Source organism: Phalacrocorax carbo, chromosome 26 (assembly GCF_963921805.1).
Source record: "Phalacrocorax carbo chromosome 26, bPhaCar2.1, whole genome shotgun sequence".
In the NCBI taxonomy this organism is placed as follows: domain Eukaryota; kingdom Metazoa; phylum Chordata; class Aves; order Suliformes; family Phalacrocoracidae; genus Phalacrocorax; species Phalacrocorax carbo.
Genome location: NC_087538.1, coordinates 728,982 through 752,234, shown reverse-complemented (window position 1 = coordinate 752,234; position 23,253 = coordinate 728,982). Strand labels below are relative to the sequence as shown.

General features: G+C 54.5%; 4 protein-coding genes across 5 annotated transcripts in view; 2 read left to right on the top strand and 2 right to left on the bottom strand.

The window, feature by feature from the left end:
* LOC135317687 (uncharacterized) overlaps positions 1 to 1,003 on the bottom strand; it is a 273,809-nt gene extending 272,806 nt beyond the window's left edge. For both annotated transcript variants that reach the window (XR_010376418.1, XM_064474114.1), the window contains exon 1: positions 898 to 1,003. Coding sequence is in view for 1 of the 2 variants with exons in the window: in XM_064474114.1 (XP_064330184.1) it covers positions 898 to 916 (19 nt within the window). In the remaining variant the exon portion in view is untranslated. The remainder of the gene's footprint in view (positions 1 to 897) is intronic.
* The window catches only part of LOC135317686 (cadherin-related family member 5-like), a 116,134-nt gene that overhangs the window by 36,263 nt on the left and 56,618 nt on the right, over positions 1 to 23,253 (top strand). The window lies entirely within an intron of this gene.
* LOC135317671 (olfactory receptor 14C36-like) lies at positions 8,116 to 9,312 on the top strand. Its single transcript, XM_064474091.1, has one exon. The coding sequence runs from the start codon at positions 8,116 to 8,118 to the stop codon at positions 9,073 to 9,075; it is 960 nt and encodes a 319-aa protein (XP_064330161.1). The 3' UTR covers positions 9,076 to 9,312.
* On the bottom strand, positions 14,980 to 20,586 carry LOC135317454 (olfactory receptor 14A16-like). The gene is made up of 2 exons (XM_064473746.1): positions 20,569 to 20,586; positions 14,980 to 15,957 (listed from the first exon to the last, which is right to left on the bottom strand). Exon 2 carries the CDS (start codon positions 15,955 to 15,957, stop codon positions 14,980 to 14,982), a length of 978 nt encoding a protein of 325 aa, XP_064329816.1. The 5' UTR covers positions 20,569 to 20,586.

Here is a 23,253-nt window from a genome sequence, read left to right as displayed (position 1 = left end):
TGGGCGCTGTGCCACGCTGCCAGGGTTGGGGCTGGACCTTGCCTGCCCACCTACCTAATCCCCACGCTCGCCACGGAGCAGCCCCAACCTGCCAGGCTTGCAGGGCCATCAGGAGCAGGATAAATAGGTGGGTGGGGGCCGCGGCCCCCCGCGCCTGCACCATGCTGCTGCCGCTGCTGCCACAGCTGGCACTGCTGGAGCGGTGCCTGCGGCACAGCACTGCACAACACGGCGTGGCACAGCGGGGTCTGTGACCTCACAACACATCCACGCCCCCACGGCCACGCCCTGGGCACCCGCGGTGTCATCTGACGTGCTCCGACAAGATCTTTCTGAGTCAGACTCCACGTGGGCCTTAATGGGATCCGCTGCCTTCAGCCAGCACAAATTCAGCTGTTTTCCAAAGGTGTTCCTCCCCTTCGTTGACAGGCCGCACAGCTTAACCTCTTTCTCTTTACATGCCCATACTGTTAACCTTGACCTTGGTTTTACTTCTTCCTAATTTATTGGCCAACCCAGCCTTTTGAAAATTCAATTTTCCAAGAAAGCAACAAAGTCAGTACTTTGGGATTTTAAAAAAGCAAGCAGCACATTTTGTGCTGTGTCTATAGTATGTAAATATTGTGTGAATATATTTCAAAAACACCTGTCTCTGAGATGAGAAGGATGCTTAGGGAGAGTTCTTTATCCTTTTGGCTTTCTGGGTTAAGAAACTGATTCACTAATTAAGCATCAATTAGTTTTGATTTAAGTAAAACACAGCCTGTCTTCTCGAGGGCTGCTTCGGGAACGTACTGGTCCAAGAGACTGAAAGATTAGCGTGGAGGGTGAGCCACCGATGGCCGATATGTGTCACAGTACAGTACTTAAAGCTAAATGCTTGAAATACCGATGCACCTTTTTTGCTTTTGCTCATGAGTCAAATGCGCCATCTCTGACTTCACGGGTACACTCGTTCTCCAGATTCCCACGGGCTGTATCTCACCGTGCCTGGCAGAGCAGCCCGGGGCACCAGTACGGACCAGTATCTCAGCCATTAGGAGTAATCGTCCCTTGGCTCAAGAGAAGGGATACACACGACGGGGCACCCTATGGTTTTACCTGCGTGATCACGGAGAGGACATGAAGAAGTGGGATGGAAAACCTACCTCAGCCTTAGAGGCACGGGTACGTGAGCTGCAAGGGAGAACAATTACTCAGGGGAGTTTCTCCAGGAGAGCTGCTGCCCCAGTTTCCCGTAAGCAATTCTCCAGACAGAGGAGCAGAAGTGCTGATGGCCTGACTGACCTTAACAGAGACACCCGTGATTCATATCTACCAGAAGTGAGTGATGAATACTAAGATCAGGACTAGGGGGGCCCTGCCTCCAGCCAGGTGGAGGAGAGGGATAACCGGGTTTACTGGACTGTGTGGATCCGATGGCCTGGCACATCTGACCCACAGGAGCATAAAGCTTTAGTGGAAACCGGCACACAGTGCACCTTAATGCCATCAAACTACATAGGGGCAGAACCCATCAGCATTGCTGGAGTGACAGGGGGATCCCAAGAGCTAACTGTATTGGAGGCCGAAGTGAGCCTCACTGGCAATGAGTGGCAGAAGCACCCCATTGTGACTGGCCCCGAGGCTCCGTGCATCCTTGGCATAGACTATCTCAGGAGAGGGTATTTCAAGGACCCAAAAGGTTACAAGTGGGCTTTTGGTGTAGCCGCCTTGGAGATGGCGGAAACTAAACAGCTGTCTACCTTGCCTGGCCTCTCGAAGGACCCTTCTGTTGTGGGGTTGCTGAAGGTCAAAGAACAACAGGTGCCGATCGCCACCACAACAGTGCACCGACGGCAATATCGCAGCAACAGAGACTCTCTGATCCCCATCCATGAGCTCATTCGTCGACTGGAGAGCCAAGGAGTCATCAGTGAAACCCACTCACCCTTTAACAGTCCCATATGGCCAGTCCGGAAGTCTAATGGAGAGTGGAGGCTAACAGTAGACTATCGTGGCCTGAATGAAGTCACTCCACCGTTGAGTGCTGCTGTGCCAGACATGCTAGAACTTCAATATGAACTGGAGTCCAAGGCAGCCAAGTGGTATGCCACAATCGATATCGCTAATGCATCCTTCTCAATCCCTCTGGCAGCAGAGTGCAGGCCACAGTTTGCTTTTACTTGGAGGGGGGTCCAGTACACCTGGAATCGACTGCCCCAGGGGTGGAAACACAGCCCTACCATTTGCCATGGGCTGATCCATAATGCTTTGGAACAAGGTGGAGCTCCCGAACACCTACAATACATTGATGACATCTTTGTGTGGGGCAATACAGCAGAAGAAGTTTTTGAGAAAGGGAAGGAAATAGTTCAAATCCTCCTGAAAGCTGGTTTCGCCATAAAACAAAGTAAAGTTAAGGGACCTGCACGAGAAATCCAGTTCTTGGGAATCAAATGGCAAGATGGTCGTCGTCAGATCCCCATGGATGTGATCAACAAAATAACAGCCATGTCTCCACCAACCAGCAAAAAGGAAACACAAGCTTTCTTGGGCGTTGTGGGTTTTTGGAGAATGCATATTCCACACTACAGCCTGATCGTAAGCCCCCTCCATCAAGTGACCCGGAAAAAGAATGATTTCAAATGGGGCCCTGAACAACAACAAGCCTTTGAACAGATTAAACGGGAAATAGTCCATGCAGTAGCTCTTGGGCCAGTCCAGGCAGGACAAGATGTAAAAAATGTGCTCTACACCGCAGCTGGGGAGAATGGCCCTACCTGGAGCCTCTGGCAGAAAGCACCAGGGGAGACCCGAGGTCGACCCCTAGGGTTTTGGAGTCGGGGATACAGAGGGTCCGAAGCCCGCTATACTCCAACTGAAAAAGAGATATTGGCAGCATATGAAGGGGTCCGAGCTGCTTCAGAAGTGGTTGGTACTGGGGTACAATTGGCTGGGGGGTCGGGCTCAAAGGGTTCTCGTCAGTGGGGTTACATGGGGCTGGTGGCCAGTCACTAGCGGGGTTCCACAGGGATCCATCTTGGGGCCGGTACTCTTTAATCTCTTTGTAAATGACTTGGATGCAGGACTTGAAGGAACGCTAATTAAGTTTGCTGACGACAAACTTGGGAGGAGCTGTTGACACTCCCGAGGGCAGAGAGGCCCTTCAGAGGGATCTGGACAGACTGGAGAGCTGGGCAACCACCAACCATTTGAAGTTCAACAAGGCCAAGTGCTGGGTTTTGCACCTGGGGCATGGCAAGCCTGGATGTACAGACAGCCTGGGGAATGAGAGGCCGGAGAGCAGCTCTGTGGGGAGGGACCCGGGGGTTCTGTCATGAGGCAGTCATGGCGCCAAGCCTGGCGATGTTCAAGAAGCACTTGGCCAACCCCCTCAGAGACGTGGTGTGAATTTGGGGTTGTCCTGTGCAGGGACAGGATGATCCCGGACTTGATGATCCTTGTGGGTCCCTTCCAACTCAGAACATTCTGTGTTTCTATGATTCTGTAACACACTCCTGAGCAACAGCTTCAGGGGTCAAGCGTAAATTTCAGCAGAATGGCACAGCAATAAATAGAGGTCAGTAGCACAATTGTGCGCGTTGTAACAGCAGCAAAACCAGGGATTCAGCAGTTTGGGGCCAAACTTCCTATCGGGGCAAGCAGGGGTGTGGATGCCCATGGTGTCAATAAACGACAGAGCGGCAGAAAGCTGCTATCAAGCCGTAACGGAGACAGCGTCTGTTCTGGTTTGGGCTGGGATGGAGTTAATTTTCTTCCTCGCAGCCCATACGGTGCCGAGTTTTGGATTTGTAACCAAAGCGGTGTTTCAGCCATTGCTGAACCTGCTTCCATGGCACGGAGGCCTACTCTGTTCACCCGCCGCCCTGCCACGGCCCGGCCTCCCCCCACCAGGCTTGGGGCGGCTGCACCCCGCTGGGGCCGGCAGTGCCGCAAGGTTTCGGGGGTGCTGCCTGGTGTGGGGAAAGGTGCCCGGTTTGGGGCTGTTTCTGCATTTGGCGGTTCCTTGTGGGCTTGGGGGACTCTTGGCAGGTTTAAGGTGTGCCCCTGGGTCTGGGGGTGTTTGTGGGTTTGGAGGTCGCCGACAGGTTTTGGGGGGTGTGCCTGGGTCTGCTGGTTGCTGCCAATTTTGGGGGAAACTTGAGGATTTGGGGGCGTTGCTGTGTCTGGTGCCTGCTGCTAGGTCTGGTGGGTGCAGCCAGGTGTGGGGCGCCTCTGGATTTAGGGTTTGTTCCTGGACTGGGGCAATGCTACCAGGTGTAAGGGTTCTTTTGGGTTTGGCGGCTGCCGCTGGGCTGACAGCAGCCTCTGTTCCGGTGGACACAAGCCCTGTCCCTGCAGCAGCGCCAGCAGTGCGTCTCGTAAGGCGCTGGGCACTGCTGTGGTCACGCTGCGCTCTCTGGCTGGTTGTTTCGGCTACACGGCCGCACGGCTGGCCTCCCTTGAGAGGCGCTGGGGTGCCACCTCAGGTGGATTTCACTTGCTGTGTTTGAGGGGAAACTGTGTCCCTCATGCTCAGAGTGCTTTAGGATAGCACACACCATGCCGGCTGCTCCGCCCTGGTAGTAACCAGTGTGTTTCTGTTGGTGGTTTCGTTGCGCCGTTCCTTCTTTTGAATCTCTGATGTGGATCGCTCGGGGCCATTGGTGGAGGCTGATTTTTGCACCGTGCCTGCTGTGTTGCTTGTCAGTGGTGCAGGAGGGGAGCCGGGCAGCGCTGCCCCACTGCTGCCCCACTGCTGCCCCACTGCTGCTTGCTGGGGTAGCCGTGGAGGAAAGAGGCTTGAGGAAGTCCCTTCCTAAGTCCAGCGGAAGCTGAAGAGGTTTTCTGCCAGTGGAGTTCCTGCTCTGGATGAGGTTGCTGCCAAGCACTGACTTTGTGCAGCCTGTGCTCCTGTTGACTTGCTGCTCTGTGTCACAACGGGGTTTGTCCGGCAACCGTCTGGTGAACAAGGCTTCCGTGGTGCTTCGCTGTGTGGATATTCCAAACCAGGAGAGGGGCGCAAGTTAACATTTTTGGGGTGAGTTGAGCTTTTTAAGTTTTGGAGCTGACCGGTCCAACAGAGTTGTGCTTAGGAAACCACACATCTGGTATTTGAGGGCTTGTTGCACCCAGAAATCAAGCAGGCTGCATCTGTGTGACTCTAGGGATTGTTCTGCACGACGAAAGCTAAAGTGCGGCATACGTCATTAACTCCTGGGCTGTGGGTTAGGCTAGATGAGCCACAGCTACAAGCCTTCCCACCTCAGCATCTTCTGTAGTGTGCTTAGGAGATGAAGCTGTGCCTTGCGGATGAACTTGGTTTAAACCCAGACTAGACCATGAGTTATTAGTGAAAGCCTGATTGCTGGTAGTTTGACGCTGCAATTGTAATGTTAATAGGCAGGGAGAGAAGGATGCGGGAAGGAGGTGTGTGACTTCTGTGAACAGCGACAGCACAGGCGTGAGTGACCCTAGGAATCCAGGGCACAGCAAAGCCTTTGCTTCTGATCCAGCCTATTGGTCTCAGAGGAGCTTCCTAAAGGACGAGTGAGTTTGGAACTGGACCCTTGCTGAGTTTGGAAGGTGCTGCCCTTGAAGACGAGCTGTGCTGAGCTCTGCAACCATGTCACAGCTCTGGCTCTTCAATGGAACACCACATGCCCGTTTGGAGAAAGGAGATCCTTCCCTGTCACCTTCCTGCTGTCCTGTTTAACGATGGGGCAATATAAGTGATTGTCGTGCCCAAATCGTTTCCTCACAGGAGAAATAACAGTGCTGGAAAGCCGTGTCTCCCCCCAGCTGAGGGGGGGAGCATCAGGGATTCCTGCAGGCTGTTTCACAGCAGGTTCCCCCGGAGCCCCAGGGACACCTGGAGGGAGCCCCGAGGGGCAGAGAAAGGGCTGCCTTGGGCTGTTCCTCTGCTGCCGAGCTGGGCTGGGCTCCTGGCGTGGAGGGAGCTGCTGGCAATGAGGCAGCGCTGCCGAGAGACAGCTCTGCCCAGGAGCAGCTCCTCTGCCAAGCGCAGCAGGGCTGAGGGCACTGCCTGCAGGCACCGAGGGCAGAGGAGCCGGGCAGGGAGAGGGGAAAGGCAGCCTGGGGTGGGATGAGGCTGAGAGATCACTGTGTGAGAAATCTTCCCAGCCCTCTACATGGTAAGTCTCTGGCTTCAGGAGAATGCAGCTGGTGTTCCTGGAGGGATATCCAACAGCTGCTCCATCCCACAGCAGAGGTGATCCTTGAGAAGGACTCTCACAGTTGCCCTTGCACAGAGGAGGAGGAGGATGTGATGAGGAGCAGCACTTCCCTGCTGCACCATCAGAAGGACAGGGCACGGCGGCTGCCTTCGCCCAGGGATGGCTGCAGGGTTTTGCAGCTGTGTGTGCATCATGGGGTGCATAAGGCTGTCCTTGCGAGCAGGGTCCCTGCGCCCCAGGGGTCTGTGTGCTGGGGCAGGGACTCTGCCTGCTCAGGGAGCTCCCCACAGCGCTGTGGGGACAAGCTATGGGAGAAAGGAGTGACCCTGGCAGGGCAGGCTCCTTCTGCTGTCCAGAGGGTGCAGCGTGGGTCAGGCTGCTCAGACTCTGTGCACGTTTGCAGAGGGTTATTTTAAAGATGGATGTCAAGGTAGTGCATTACCTGAAAGGGTGTGAAAGAAGTCTGTGCTTTTCGTTTTCTCTTCTTGGTTGTCTGGGTGGGCTGTGGGAGATGGGAATGTATTTCTGTGCTCTGGGGTAGGCACGGAGACCCCAGCTCTCGTCAGGACTTGTCTGAGCTGCTCCTTAGCCCCTGCGCGCACAGAGCTGTCCCTGGGCAGGGCCCTGCTGCCAGGAGGTGTGTGCAGGGCAGAGCTGAGCACACAGCGGGTGTGGGATGGGCTCTGTGAGCAGGGAGAGGGAGGAGACGTGGGGACAGAGAAAGAGGTCCTGGCCAAGAGCTCCATGCAGCAGAGGCATGGTCAGGGAGGAAGAAAGATGCTCCCAGCAATGCTGTGGGAGGAGGGACTCAGGCGTCTCCCTGCCATCCCCTGCAGTGCAGATGCTTTCCCTGGAGCAACCCCCTGCTCTTTTCACTCACTGGGGACATGGCCAGGAGTTGCCCTTCCAGCAGCCTCACCACCAACGAGTGTGTCTGACTGGGTGTCCCTCTCCTGCCTCCCTTGGCAGGGTACTTTGGCATGTTCTCCTCTTCTCGCTGTCGTCCTTGTTCTTACTGTTACAGTCAGTGGTGGCGGGGGTGGGGATTCGAGTGCAGCACAGACACCAAGGCTGCAAGTACTGTCATGCACGTATGTCCATGGAGGAAAAACATCCAACTCCCAGCTTGTTAAACTTTGGGGCTCTGGGTACTGCAGTGTGTGAGGCTGGCAATAATCTCACCCTCTCTCAGGGTGTAACAAATGTAGGCAATGGGAGTGTTTCCTTGGGAGGTGCTGCTGGGCTGCAGGATGCCCCCCAGCAGGGCAAAGCTCTCCCAGGGCATCTCTGTGTCATGCGAGAGCCCCATGGGGAAGGTGCCTCGCGGCTACAGCCATGGAAATGCTGCTGGGTGGCTGTGAGTGGGCAGCTGTAATGAGCCCTCTGTGTCCCTGGCTGGGAGGGCAGAGCTGAGATCTCCTCAGGTACAATGGGGTTTGGAGGGGTTTGGAGATCTGCACTAAGGGACAGTCCCTTTGCCTCTTGGGACCCACGAGATTTCACCTGCAGTGCAGCAGAAATGCCAGGGGTTTCTGCACCTAAAGCACCCCTCAGCTGTGGTGGGGCAACTGCAACAGAAGACACAAAACACAATCCTCTCAGCTCTGCTCTGCACTCAGGTGAGTTGGGAGCGACAACGCTGAAAAGCTATTTGATATCAGGAGTCAATTTATACTGAGATCACCCCCCGTTCCTATTTACCTGTTGCTGTAGGGCTGGGATGACTCCTGCAGAGCCCACAGCAGAGCCTCCTGCTCCCTGGGGCACTCTCCCTCCGCCAGCACCAACCTGAGCTCACTAAAGGTCTCCCTGAAAAGTGAAAGGCAGTTGGGGGCGTTTCTGTAAGAAACGCAACAGGTTTTTTCTCAAAGAAATCTGTCCTAACTTCTCACTTCCTTTACCTCCCTGTTCAGTGCTCCACGCCCAGAGGCAGCAGATGTCCAACAGCAGCTCCATCACCCACTTCCTCCTCCTGGCGTTCACAGAGACGCGGGAGCTGCAGCTCCTGCACTTCTGGCTCTCCCTGGCCATCTACCTGGCTGCCCTCCTGGGCAACGGGCTCATCATCACCGCCATCGCCTGCGACCACCGCCTCCACGCCCCCATGTACTTCTTCCTCCTCAACCTCTCCCTCCTCGACCTGGGCTCCATCTCCACCACTCTCCCCAAATCCATGGCCAATTCCCTCTGGGACACCAGGGACATCTCCTACGTGGGATGTGCTGCACAGCTCTTTTTCTTTGCCTTCTTCTTAGTAGCAGAGTATTGTCTCCTCACGGTGATGGCCTACGACCGCTACGTGGCCATCTGCACACCCCTGCACTACGGGACCCTGCTGGGCAGCAGAGCTTGTGCCCACATGGCAGCAGCTGCCTGGGCCGGTGGGTTTCTCAATGCTCTGCTGCACACGGCCAGTACATTTTCACTGCCCCTCTGCCATGGCAATGCCCTGGGGCAGTTCTTCTGTGAAATCCCCCAGATCCTCAAGCTCTCCTGCTCAGACACCTACCTCAGGGAAGTCGGGATTCTTGTCGTTAGTGCCTGTTTAGCCTTTGGGTGTTTTGTTTTCATCCTTTTCTCCTATGTGCAGATCTTCAGGGCTGTGCTGAGGCTCCCCTCTGAGCAGGGACGGCACAAAGCCTTTTCCACGTGCCTCCCTCACCTGGCCGTGGTCTCCCTGTTTATCAGCACTGCCATGTTTGCCTACCTGAAGCCCCCCTCCATCTCCTCCCCATCCCTGGACCTGGTGGTGGCAGTGCTGTACTCGGTGGTGCCTCCAGCAGTGAACCCCCTCATCTACAGCATGAGGAACCAGGAGCTCAAGCAGCCCATTAAGGAAGTGATTTCATGGATATTTGTCAATATCAATAAACTTTCCATCACTCTCAAAAAATGACATTTAGTGTATCCCAATGAAGACCTTTACTTTGTTTACTGATTTATTTTTTTTTTAGCTCTACCTGTTCTATTATTTATTGTTGTTACGTTCCTACATAATCGATTGTATTCATCTTACCCTCCTTATAAATGAACCTATCCCTGTCTATTACCTCAAACCTGTATTGATGTTTTTTGTAACGCCTTTTCAGAGCTGACACTCTCACAGCATCTCTGTAAGAAAATGATGCCTCCATCAGGCAGGACCTCAAGATTTGGCTGTTCTTCCAAAGCTGATGTCAACAACAGGCCCAGGAATTTCCCCCCAAAGGGCCTGAGCAGAAAGCTCATCGTCACCTTGGTGGCTGTTAGAGATCAAGGGTTGGGTTTAGGACACATCCCTTGATGTCAATTGACAGCGGAGGCAGTGAATGCTCACCGAGACGCTGCCATACTGCGCCGTCCCAGCGCGCGGCAGGGCAGAGGCATCCTCCAGGAGAGGAATGTGGAGCTGCCTGCAGCGCCCGCAACACGTGCCACATGGACCGTGTCACTGCCTGGAGCCCCACAAAGTGAGAGATCGCCCAAGGGGGAGTCAACCATAGGGAACGCACTAAATCAACGTGCAAGACACAAAATTATCTTTCTTAATGCGGTAGGTATGATGGAAATGTTGAGAACATTAAAAAAAAAATGAAGCAACAAGGAAATAAAATGAAAGATGTAGAGAGGAGGAAGTGTCCTCTTGCAACTTGAAGCTTCAAACACTTCTGATGTTGCTATCCTCCTTGCTTTGTTCTGTCTTGTTTTAATATCCTGATCCGTGGGGGGATTTCGTGTACTGCCTTTGTTTGCAAAGGCAAGTGATCCCAGGATTGGGCTGGGATGCAGTTACAGGGACACGGGCACGTGGTGCCAGTGTAGGTGCCCTGGGACCCTCTGCCCAGGCTCCAGCTGCCACTTCCGAGGGCCTCTCGTCTCCAGCAGGTCCCCTGTGACAGCTGCCAGTGCCAGGCATGGGCTGCAGAGACACTGGCTCCTCCAGAGGCAGCGCTGGACACTCACAGTCAGACAGCGGAGCGCTGCCTGGAAACCAGAGAATTTCTGACACGTGTTTCAAAGGATGAGCACGACGTCCTCAGCTGAAATGACTGAATACTTGCAATGAAATGTCAGTGTTTCCCCATGGTTTCTCGAAATGAGGAGTTTTCAGGATGTGCAATAATAGCAAGAGCAGAGCTATTGACCTTCCACTAGACTTGCATTGTCAGTGCTCTGTCTATTAGGCTGTGCATTTCATCTCCCTCATCTTTCACGCATTCCCACCTGTCCTACCTAAACTGACCACGTCTGACGTCACCTTTCCAGCAGCCCATCTGCACAGAAACGCTTGCAATTGCTCTCCAGATTTCCCTTCCCCTCACTCTTTGCTCATTCGGCACCTCTCAAATACACAGTTGCTGCTTTGAGCAGAAGGGAGTTAAAGGCTGCCTCTTGTTCCATAGTCCGTCTAAATGTGTCTTTACCCAACTCTTTAACTGTGTTTTTTTATCATATCTTTTCTGTCAAAAACATTTCCTGCATGATTTTGCCTTGTGGAAGGTGAACCTCATTTGTGGCAGCTTGTACTTGGCATACAATTGAGGGGTGGGTTTTACTTCAATGGTGAACCTTATCGGTTTTACTTTGTTTGTTCAAAAAATAACAACCATCCCCCTTTGCCTGTGTGCGGCCAGTTCTCAAAGGAAAGCAGGTGGGAGCTGGTATGAAGGAGCTGCAACACCCAGCTGCAGAGACCAGTGGAGCAGTCTGATGTAAGGAAAAGCAGCACAAGACCCAGGTGCCTGATGAGAGACATGCTGGGGCTGGGGAGGTGCGGTGGGAGGTTGTCCTTACTGTGTCAGACCTGAAGGGACAGCTTCTCTGACCAGTCCAGGTCTCCCTAGGAGAGACCCTGGGTCAGTATCTATTGGAGAGTGCTGCCATCGCCTCTTCTCTAAACTGAAAAATATTAATCTACACCCTTTAAAATAAAAAGCCCTTTTTATTAGAAGCTCCTTGAAACCTTTCTCCATAAGTCACCAGGAAACTTCTCTAATTAACTGTACAAGACTTGAAGTAAATTAGAGGAAGAAATAGAGCTCGTTTGGGCTTGCTTTCTTTTAATGAGCCCCATCGCGTCTTTGGTGCCGAGTCCTTCAACCTTGGGACTGAGAGGAGATTGCGCAAACCTTTCCTTAAGTTAAAGTCAGGAAAAAACCCTGAAGTGTCTTGAAGTAGGACTGAGTCCCTCTGAGGAGGGCCATTGCTGAGAAAGGCTCCCCAGGGACTCGTTAGGGCAGATAACTGGAAGCCGTGACTCCAGGGAGGCCAAGGTAATGTGCCGGCAGCTCGGATGCTGGGGAAACCCTGGCTTTGCCTCATGAAGCAGAAAGGCCAAGCTCTGAGCCCCAGCCCCGGGGAAGGCAGATCCTGTCCCTCACACAGCGCTCAGGGCCCTTCCTGGGGCAGGGGGCTGTGGGGTCTGTGATGGTGAGTGAAGGACAAGGGTATGGCAGCGCCCAGCCTCACTGGGGTGTGCGAGGAGGCGAGGAGGCCCCCGTGCCTGAGGACAACGTGTCTCCTCATAGGCCTTGCTGGCAGAGACACTTGCCAGAGCCACGGGGACAAAGCCTTGGGTTCTCCTGGCAGCTCCCAGCCTTGCCAGTGCTCTTTGCCATCTCTACCAGAGCTTGTCCTGTGCTGTCCCACAGCCGATGCTTCGTCCCTGCACGCTGGAGACACCCCCCTCGCTTCCCACCTTGCTCTCACCTGCCATTGCCATACAGTCACTGACGTCTGTCTGTCCTCACGCTCTGTTCTGTGAAACAGAGACGGACTGATCCCATCCTCCCTCGGGAGGGCTTCATGTACCACAGCACGACCCTTTGAGGGACATCTCTTCCTCGTCATGGCCACTCCCCACCTCCCAGGCTGCCCTGTGTGGCAGTGCTGCTCTCTCCTGCTCTTCCCTCCCTCCAAGGAAAGCTCCACCACTGGGAAACCACCCTTCAAGCAGGCGTCCCAGCGCGGCAGCCTTCCCGTGGCCTTTCCCCTGAGCACCAGAAGTAACCTCACCGTCATCCCCGCAGGCTGCCGCCCTTCAGCTTCTCCATAGACACGGCCAAGCTGCGTGCCTGCTGCTGCCCCATCAGGCCCCCGGGCAGCAGAGACACGACACCCAGAACAGAAGCCCCCTTCGTGCAGTGAGCCCGGCTCCTTCGGCAGAGGGGATCTCACGGTCGCTGTGCCAGCCAGGTGCCTCCTGCCGGCCTCTCGGAGACGCTGGCAGGTGTCAGCTTACAAGCCCCTACCCCAGCCATGGGTCAAGGGCTGACCCACCGGCTCTTTCAGAAAGAAGTGACCTCACAGTCCCTTTCCCAGCCACGGTCCTGCTCTTGGCCTGTCACCTCCAGAGGCACAAGTGACCTCCCAGCCCCCTTCACAGCCTTTGGCTTCCTCCTGGATTGGGAGTTCCCGAGACACAACTGACCACACAAGACGTACCCAACGCTCACCCTCCTTGTGGCCCTGTAGCCCAGGACCTGAGCAGATAAAAGTAAGCTTGGTTCATCAAATTTATCAGAGGGATTTCCTACCAATACTTTGAGTGGAAAAAGGTTCCTCAGAGGAACTGCTGTATTTATACTGGTGCCATTTATATCTCTACTTCTGCCCCGCGGTTTTTTCTTCTTCCTCTGTCTCTTCTGTCTTCAAACAGCTCTCCAATGACAAGACAGTCATTGAATGTGAGTATTACTGGGGTTGGAAAGACCCCTGAACACCATTGTGCTGGGTGTCGCTCAGATGGAGTCAGCTTCTCCAATAACAGCCCATATACTGCTGTGCTACATACTCGTGGCTAGAACAGTGTCGATCACACTAGAGTTGACTATGTGAGATGGATCAAGGTCTTCCTGTAACTTGGCATCATCCCCAAGGAGTTGAAAATGTGTTTTGTCCCATCATACAGAGGGATACTAAAAAGGTTCCACATGGGGGTCGAGGGCTGGTCACTGAGGGAAGCAACCAGTAAGTGTCTGCCAGGAGGACTTTGTACCATGGATGATATTTGACCCTCATCAGTCAGCCAACTTCCCACCCACCACATACTCCACTTCTTCAGTCCAGCTGTCAACAAGCTGTCAAGTGTGTCCCTGCCCCCATCCTTTCTGCCCCACAGGCTGTAGGTGAGAGGATTGAGCAGGGGCGGGGATGGTGTTGGAAAAGGGCATCGTCAGACTGTCTCGGGGGGCTGTTCTGGGCATCACTTAGACAACGATGAGAGAGGCTGTAGAAAAGAGTGGCACTAGCGAGGTGAGAGGAGCAGGCGGAGAAGGCCGCCTGCGTGCCCAGCCGGGCAGGAGGGCTGCCCCAGGGTGGCAGCACTGGTGCACACAAGGGATGCCAGTGTGAGCAGGAAGGGGAGCACTGCATCTAAAACCCAGGTTCTGAAAGCAGAGAGCAGGAGTGTCATGGTTTCACTGCAGGAGAGTGCCAGCACTGGGGCAAAAACCACAGAAGAAATGGTCCAGTACATCAGGGCAACAAACCTTCATCCAGCCCAGGCACTCTGCAGCCCCTCGTGCCAAACTTGCTCCCCAGCACGACAGGAGGGAATTGGCCCAGGGGCTCCTCAGGCAGCTCCTGCTGCCCCAGGGACAGGGCAGCCTGCCCCAACCGGGCACCTGCACCAAAGGATGTCTCTGTCCGTGCCTCACGGGCACACACACAGTGCCCTGCTCCTCTCCCAGCACATCCCGTCTCCCCACAAGATGCCTTTTCCCAGCTAAGCACACCTGTGCTGGCCAGGCCGCCCATTCCTGCACCCTGCCCCCATGCTCCCCACAGCCCCCGAGCTGGCAGTGCTGCGCTGCAGAGAAAGTGGGCTGTGGTTCACTGGGGGTAAGACAAATCACCCACCAGACTCCTTTCCCTGTGCCTGCTGTGTCCCCTGGGCTTGCTGAGCTCCTGTTTGCCACTTCACACCCAGATCTAGAGTGTTGTTTCTGGGCGACACCGTGCTGGAGAGGCTGGTGCTCAGTGGGGTCCATTCACTGCCAACTCCCTGGCACACGCTGTCCCTCCCTGCACATCCCCTCTGCTCTCCTGGCAGCTCCCAAGTCCCTCCAGAAAAGCATTCACCTGCCATCAGCCCTGTCACATGCTCCAGAGCCCCAGGAGGGTCAGTCAGAGACCATTCACCACCTGCATGGGTGCTGGCCACCAACAAGCAGCACCTGAACCAGCCCTCAGTCCCTTGAAGGCCCTACTGGGACCATGACCTCATCACACTGAGCCCATGGAGAGCAAGCAAAACAATGAACCGATTCCTTGGGCATGCTCTTGAGAGCATTCTTGGGCCTGCTCTTGAGAGCAACTCTGGAAGAAGACATAAGCCTTCAGGTACTGCACTCAGGAGATGCCCTTTCCTGATGGAAACGGTGTTGTGGTGTTATGTGCCTTCCTGAACGCACAGCACTAGAACACAGCAGGACCGTGACCAATCTCCAAGAGCACTCAGGCCTTACACCCGCTCAGCAGCTCAGGAGGAGAGTGTGGACGTGGGAAGAGAGCAGCTCTGAAAAGACCAAGAGCTGCTGCTCCCTGGCAGTGCTGCTGTGCCGGGACTCTTTTCCCCCCACCTACGTCCACAGGCACGGCCCCTGCAGCTTCATAGAGGTCTCAGAGGAAGGGTCTTGCACAAAAAAGTTGATGCAGGGTCCTTTTTTTTCTCTTTAAATACACAGAGAGCACAGTTCCTCATTTACACAATCTCTGGGTCAAATTCAACAGTAGACAGTGAATTAGAAGTGGGATAGATAATAAAACTTTATTGTGCACTTGCACACACCCTGAAATATTTCAAGGTAAAATAGGCTTGTCATGAGTTCCATTCTGAGTGCTGTGGAGAAGGCAACAAGCAGTTTCTTGCACCTGAAAAACATCCAGTGATCAGTTTCCCCACGGCATCCTTGAGCTCCTGGTTCCTCATGCTGTAGATGAGGGGGTTCACTGCTGGAGGCACCACCGAGTACAGCACTGCCACCACCAGGTCCAGGGATGGGGAGGAGATGGAGGGGGGCTTCAGGTAGGCAAACATGGCAGTGCTGATAAACAGGGAGACCACAGCCAGGTGAGGGAGGCACGTGGAAAAGGCTTTGTGCCGTCCCTGCTCAGAGGGGAGCCTCAGCACGGCCCTGAAGATCTGCACATAGGAGAAAAGGATGAAAACAAAACAGCCAAACACTAAACAGGCACTAACGACAAGAATCCCGACTTCCCTGAGGTAGGTGTCTGAGCAGGAGAGCCTGAGGATCTGGGGGATTTCACAGAAGAACTGCCCCAGGGCATTGCCATGGCAGAGGGGCAGTGAAAATGTACTGGCCGTGTGCAGCAGAGCATTGAGAAACCCACTGGCCCAGGCAGCTGCTGCCATGTGGGCACAAGCTCTGCTGCCCAGCAGGGTCCCGTAGTGCAGGGGTGTGCAGATGGCCACGTAGCGGTCGTAGGCCATCACCGTGAGGAGAAAATATTCTGCTGACATCAAAAAGAAAAAGAAAAAGAGCTGTGCAGCACATCCCACGTAGGAGATGCCCCTGGTGTCCCAGAGGGAATTGGCCATGGATTTGGGGAGAGTGGTGGAGATGGAGCCCAGGTCGAGGAGGGAGAGGTTGAGGAGGAAGAAGTACATGGGGGCGTGGAGGCGGTGGTCGCAGGCGATGGCGGTGACGATGAGCCCGTTGCCCAGGAGGGCAGCCAGGTAGATGGCCAGGGAGAGCCAGAAGTGCAGGAGCTGCAGCTCCCGCGTCTCTGTGAACGCCAGGAGGAGGAACAGGGTGATGGAGCTGCTGTTGGACATCTGCTGCCTCTGGGTGTGGGTCCTATAGGAAAAGACAAAGACAAGTTAAGACAGGTTTCTCTGAGCAAAAACTATGCCATTTCTTTTAGATCCTCCCACGGTGTCTTGCAAAACTTTTTATACCTCTGGGGAAAGTTTCATTCAGGTCCCTGACTTGAGCCTCACTGTGTGCTGGCTGAGCAGCCAGAACTCTGTGTGTGGCCTCTCGAGGAGTCATCCCTGCCCTGCTGCACAGGGTACGTGGGAATGTGGCGGGGGAACAGGCTGGATATTCAGCATTTGTCAGACAAAACCACGCCAATCGCAGAAGGGCTTGTTCACATCTCCACTCCAGTGCTAAGGAAAGTGAGTATAAGAAAGGACGCTTATTAATTTTCTTCACATGCCATGTCTGTTTTTCTGAAGTCAGAAGTTCCTGCATTTCTGCTGCACATGGAGTTATTGACTGTGAGAGCTGCCTAAGAGGCAAAGGGATTCACTGCGGCTTAGGGCAAAGTGAGGGTTGCTGGAAGGGCTTATTCCCAAGTGCCCTGCACTGACACCTTTGGGTGTCAGAGACCAATCGCACTCCCATGTTACCCTGAACAGACACCAGACACTGCTGACAGCTGAGGGATCGCTAAATGTCTCAACCTTACTTAAGGTATCTGAGCAAGGTCTCAGCACCCAAATCTTGCCAAGGAGACCTGAAGCTGGAGGTTGGAAGGACACCCCAAGGAGATGCCCCAGTGTCCTGTTGAAGAGAGCTCAGTCACGGGCACACAGCTCGTTCCCCAGCCACACAGACTGCTTTGCCCACAGCCCCACAGTTAGAGAAGAGCTTGGGCACTTCATTCCCATGGAGACACTTGCCTGGGAGGAATCATAAGATCAGGGCCTGACTTGGCTGCTGCAACTCCCATGCACCGAAGAGCCTGACAGCAAGAACTAGATAAGAGGAACAATATCACAGGTAGTGCAGAAACAAGGACGAATGCAGTGATGGTCTGGCTCAGAGAGGCAGTGGAGAGACAGCCGAGCGCTCAGGGAAGCGTTACCCTCACCCAGCTGTGCACGCCAGCTCCCAGACATCAACATTGCCCTCCTTCCCACAGCATTTCTCATTTTAATTTCCTCTCATTCCCTGATCATACCCCTGCTGTCTGGACATTTTCCTCCTCAGAGGTGTTTGTCTGTGCCATGTCTTCTCCCTGTCAGCACTCACAGGCCCATCCCAACCTCTGTGCACTCACCTTGGCCCTACAGAAACCTGCCTGTTTGCAGGGCACTGCCTGGGCACATCTTCCTCTTTGCAGGTGGGAAAGGGCAGCTCAGAACAACCCTGGTGGGGCCAGCAGAGGTGATGCTGGTGCAGTCCAAAGGCAGAGGAGTGGCTGAAGGCACTTCAGGAGGCTCCCAGCAGACATGCTGGTCACTCAGAGTCACAGCTCAGGAGACTCAGTAGTTGTTCAAACATTACAGCTCCTATTCTATTTCTCCCATCTCCCCATCATCTCACCCTTCCCCAAGTAGGAAATTGAAAACAGACCCTGGAAAGCTCCTTCTCTATACATCAATCCCCACCTTGTCCCGTCACACACAGCACCCTCTCAGCAGCAGCACAACCCTGCCCTGCCCCGCCGAGCACCGCTCCTTCCACCCACAGCCTGTCCCCACGGCCCCATGGGGAGCTCCCCGGGCAGGCTGAGCGCTGACCCGGGGATGGAGCAGAGTCCCTGCCCCAGCACAGAGTCCCCTGGGGTGCAGGGACCCTGCCCTGAAGGACAGCCCTGGGCAGCCCTGGGTGCGCACCCACCTTCATCCCACTGCAGCCATCCCTGGCAGAAGGGAGGAGGGGGCTGGCTTGCCCCGTCCCTCGGCTGGTGCAGCAGGGATACCCAGCTCCGCAGTATGACACCTCCTCTGCACTAGACAAACTGTGAGAGTCCTCCTGAAAGACCCTAAAAGCTGTGGGAGGTGCCAACTTCAGGAGATCCCTCCAGCAACTGAATCTTCACTGGCCAACAACCAGAGACTTAATGTTTCAAATACTGTGAAGATTTCTCCCCCAGTCAGCGCTCAGCCATCCTCCCTCTGCAGACTGACTTCAACCTCTCTCATTTATCATGTCTGCCCTCAGCCCTGCTGCGCTTGGCAGAGGAGCTGCTCCTGGGCAGAGCTGTCTCTCGGCAGCGCTGCCTCATTGCCAGCAGCTCCCTCCACGCCAGGAGCCCAGCCCAGCTCGGCAGCAGAGGAACAGCCCAAGGCAGCCCTTTCTCTGCCCCTCGGGGCTCCCTCCAGGTGTCCCTGGGGCTCCGGGGGAACCTGCTGTGAAACAGCCTGCAGGAATCCCTGATGCTCCCCCCCTCAGCTGGGGGGAGACACGGCTTTCCAGCACTGTTATTTCTCCTGTGAGGAAACGATTTGGGCACGACAATCACTTATATTGCCCCATCGTTAAACAGGACAGCAGGAAGGTGACAGGGAAGGATCTCCTTTCTCCAAACGGGCATGTGGTGTTCCATTGAAGAGCCAGAGCTGTGACATGGTTGCAGAGCTCAGCACAGCTCGTCTTCAAGGGCAGCACCTTCCAAACTCAGCAAGGGTCCAGTTCCAAACTCAGTCTGAACTCGAAAGGCAACTCAAGGGCACCGTAAGGAGTGTTTCCTACTTCAGGAACAGTTAAAGGAGAAGCAAAGACACTGTGTGGGCACTGCTGGATTTAGTAAGGGCAGGGGTAGAGAGATGTGAGATTCTCTGTGCCCTCTTTGCCTCAGCCTTCCCCAGCCAGGTCTCCCGGCCTCTGGGACTCAGGGCAGGACTCTGGAGGAGATCAGGCAGCGGGGGATGGGATCAAGCCAGGGGTCACTTGAGCAAACGCAATCCCTCCCAGCCCATGGGACAGGAGGGGCAGCATCGCGGGGAGCTGAGTGAGCAGGCCAGTGTCCCAGGGAAGCCACTCCCCATTGTCTTCCAGTGGCTGTGGAGTCTGTGGGAGCTCCCTGAGCCTATGGAAAATGCCAGCGTCGCATGCACCTGTCACCAGTGCCCAAAGGATGTGCAGAGGAGGGAAAGGCCGTGCCCCAGACCGTGTTCACTCAGATCCCATTTCTGGCTGTCTGAAGGAGAAGGTGACTGGATTTACTCAGGTTGGCTTGTCTGTCGCCATCCTCTTTGTCACCAAAATCATGATATCCAGGAAAGATTCAACCAAAGTCCTGCTCCTAAAGAGGATGTAGACTCGACAGTGTCACAGGCCAGGGACTGCCTCGGCGGGTAGTAGCTCTGCAGGGAAGGGTCTGCAGGGCTTTGGGTTCCATTAGGCAAGAGATGAGCCATCAGCAAAGGTGGCCAACAGCACCCTGGCCTGTAGGAGCGCTAGCACGGCCAGGGGAAGTGATTATCTCCCTCTGCTCAGCGCTTGTTACACCACACCCAGAGGACTTGCCCAGGTTTTGGTTCTACACAGTGTCAGAGAGACATGGGCGAGCTGGAGGGACACAGAAGTTCATTGGAGGGCCACAGAGGTGGCCACGGCTGGAGCACTTGTCCTCTTAGGAGAGGCCAAAGGAGCAGCGCTTGTACACCCTGGAGCATGGAGGCTTTGCGGGGAGGATGTACTAGGCTTGCATCGCCTGTGGTGAGGCTTCCAAGAAGACACTGTGGTGCAAGGCAGGAGCACAGGAGGCAACGAGCTGAAACACGAGCGGCTCAGGCTCAATATAGGGAGAAACTGCTGCAATGTGAGGACAGTCAGACACGGGAAGCCATTTCCCAGAGAGTGTGCGCTGCCTCCATCCCTGGAAGTTTCAGAGACCCATCTGGATGAAACCATGAGAAAGCTGGTGTGATCCTGCTTCGAGCAGGATGTTTCCTACAGATATCTAGGAAGGTGCCTTCCAGCCTGAATGAGGCTCTCATTCCTCCCCGTGGCGAGTAATTGTGTTGCCATTAAATGGTGACAGTTGGAATGGAGAGAAAAAGTGCTGTTCTAAAAACTTCATGCCAGAACATAATACGGAGAAACAACTGTCTTGTCAAGGAAGAATGTATGGGAGGCATAACATTAAAGAAATAAAGTTTACTGTCATCAAGAAGAAGAAGAAATTATTGGAGAGCATAGTACTGCTGCTGGATTTACTAAACGTAGAAACAAGACAAATTACATGGCATGTTGACCCCAGCTGGCAGCTAAGCCCCCACCCAGGTGCTCGCTCACTCCCCCTGAGCGGGATGGGGGAGAGCATTGGAAAGTCATAAAAAATCAAGGGTCAGAATAAGGAATGTGCCTCAGGTTGCTTTGCTTCCTCGGCCTTTGCTGAGGGGACTGAATAACCTCCTCTTTTGATAGAGCCAGAGAATGGTTTGGGTTGGAAGGGACCTTAAAGATCACCTAGTTCCAAACCCCTGCCATGGGCAGGGAAGGATGAATCTGTCCCTGGGTGGGATCAAGCCACCAGCCTTTCAGTTAACAGCCAAATACGCTGGCCAATGGCACCACAGAGACTCCCAAAGTGAGCTGTGTAGTGCTTCCCATCGGCAGGCAGATGCTCGGCCATTTCCAGGGAAGCAGGGCTCTGTCACGTGTAATGGTGACTTGGGAAGGGAAACACCATCACCCTGAATGTCCACCCTGCTTTCCCTGACCCCCGGACCTCCCCTCCCACGCCATTTCTGGGAGCAGCCCTGTCTCGTTCCCCGCCCACTGCAGACCAACCACCTGCAGTACAGTGCTGGGCACCAAACGCACTCCTCCTGCAGCCTTGCACAAGCGCTCCGACCTCAAAGAGCACAGAGGTGCCTTGGGGAGGTCCTCCCCTCACCAAGGTGAGCTGCCTCAGCTGGTGTGTTTAGGATGCATGAGTGGTGACTGGAGAAACAGGGACATCCCTTGAGGATGAGATGGAAAGCCTTGAGAGCTTCTTAGCTCCTCAGTTAGTCATTAGGTAGTGATTGGCAGTGCCTACGGATGCAAGAGGCGGGTGGAGGGAACTCTAGCAAGAAGCAAGGTGTTGGTTGAGGGTTTTAGCAAATAGGATCATAGAACCATAGAATCAATAAGATTGGAAAAGACCTCTAGGATCATCAGGTTGAACCATCAGCCCAACACTACCATGTCTGCTAAACCATGCCCTGAACTGCCATGTCTACACATTGTTTGAACACCTTCAGGGATGGCGACTCCACCACCTCTCTGGGCAGCCTCTTCCAATGCCTGACCACTCTTTCAGCAAAGAAATTTTTCCTAATACCCAACTTAAATCTTCCCTGATGCATCTTGAATCTGTTTCCTCTCATTCTACACTGGTAACTTGAACGACCAACAACCATTTCACAACAACCTCCTGTCCGGTACTTGTAGAGAGCGATAAGGTCTCCCCTCTGCCTCCTCTCCTCCAGGCCAAACAACCCCAGGTCCCTCAACGTCTCCTCATATGACCTGCTTGCTCTCCAGACCCTTCCCCAGATCCGCTGCCCTTCTCTGGACACGCTTCAGCACCTCAGTGTCCTTCTTGCACTGAGGGGCCCAAACCTGAACACAATATGCAAGGTGTGACCTCACCAGTGCTGAGCACAGGGGCACCATCCCTGCCCCGATCCTGCTGGCCACATTATTCCTGATACCAGCCCGGGTGCTGTTGGCCTCCTTGGCCACCTGGGCACTCCTCAGGTTGCAGGCAAGGCTTCCCTCGGGCAAGGAGGAGCTCTGGGCACGTGGAAGCATCAGCAGGGCAAACATAAGATCTGTTTCTTCTTGAAATGCTCTTTCATTCTCTGATGCCTGCTCTGATTTACTCATTTCCATTTCTTTCTCCCGTTGCAGAAGACTTGAGGAACGAGAGCGCCTTTCTGGGAGAGCTGGTGTTTGGGGGTGGAGATACCGCTGAACTTTCCTGTGACAGCCAAGGCTCTTCTGTGTCTGGTTTCTGGTTTAAAGACGGTATCGGGACTCGTCCATCCTCCCGCATCACCCCCAAGTGCCCCCGGGTCCTCGAGCAAAAGCAATGCCACGAATGGGTTTGCCTTTGCCTGAGGCAGGAAGAACCCAGACTGTTTTCCCAGAGGCTGGTGCATGACAGGGGGTGTGATACACCCGCTCCGTGCCGTGCCCTTTGGCCCAGGTGTCTGTGAGGGTGTTTCAGAAATGAGTCCCATTGTCTGACTCAGTTCTCTCTGGGGTGCCATGTCGCCACAGCACTTGTTTTTCGAGCCCCAGGAGCGTGATCCGGGCAGTGGCGTGGGGCATGGGGTATGTTTCCCGCCAGCCGGGCGTTGCTTCCACCACTGTAAGCACAAGGCGCTTGCCTTGGCGGCTCTGTGGGAGTGTGATATAGTCCATTGCCGGGCCTGCCCATATCTGTATTTCAGCCATGGTCCACGTCCGATGCTTCCCCGCAAGGCGACAGGACCCATCAGTGAGCAGGGCACACTGCTGCTCATTTTCTGGCAGTTTGTTCCACAGTGGGGCCTCTTCAGCACGTGGCACCCCCTCCTCTGGGGATATTCCAAGGTCTTTGCCCTTTGCCCAGTCCATGGTCACTTCCAGGATTCCTGGGCCACTGGGGTTTCCTATTCAAGCCCGCTGGGTGATCAGTGCCACCCATTTACTCCATGTAGCACCACTCTGTGCTAATCCCACCTGGCACAGCTTGTGGTTCTCCTGAGTGCGGGGGCTTTGAAGAGCTCTTGGCACACAACGGGCACCCAGCCTCTGTTCGCACCATACCCGATCGTCGCTCATGGGCTCTTCCCTGAGCCTGTCACACACCTCCCTCCTGCATCCTTCTCTCTCTGTCCATTAACATTACAATTGTAGTATCAAACTACCAGCAATCAGGCTTTCACTAAGAACTCACGGTCTAGTCTGGGTTTAAACCAAGTTCAAGAGCAAGGCACACCACACCGTTGGCTGCTGTGGGATGAGCCTGCTCTTGAACCACGCCGGGTGATGCACGGCCCAGGAGTGAGTGACCTGAACCAACAGGCACATCAGGCACCGTCACCTGCATTTTTCCCTCTGCCTCACGTATGGGTCACCCACACAGCTCAGTGCATTGGAAAACGCTTTTTATTTGAGGAACAGCTGTAATTCAGAAGGAACCGCAGAACATTTCTCTCCGAGCATCTCAAAGGCACTCGTTATCGTGACTGCTTTGGTGAGAACAGCATTCCTGCGATGGAAACCTGCAAGTTTTGCACAGAAGACAAAAGTACCAACAACATAAGAAACAAAGGCAATCTTACTACGAGAAATTCTATTATTTCATAGCATTTGCCGACTGGCCTAGGCTAAGAGGTTACAAGCATTGCCTAACA

What these genes read in the sequence shown, in the direction of transcription:
- LOC135317671 (XM_064474091.1), top strand. Translation starts at nt 8,116, where the DNA reads ATGTCCAACAGCAGCTCCATCACCCACTTCCTCCTCCTGGCGTTCACA.
- LOC135317454 (XM_064473746.1), bottom strand. Translation starts at nt 15,957, where the DNA reads ATGTCCAACAGCAGCTCCATCACCCTGTTCCTCCTCCTGGCGTTCACA.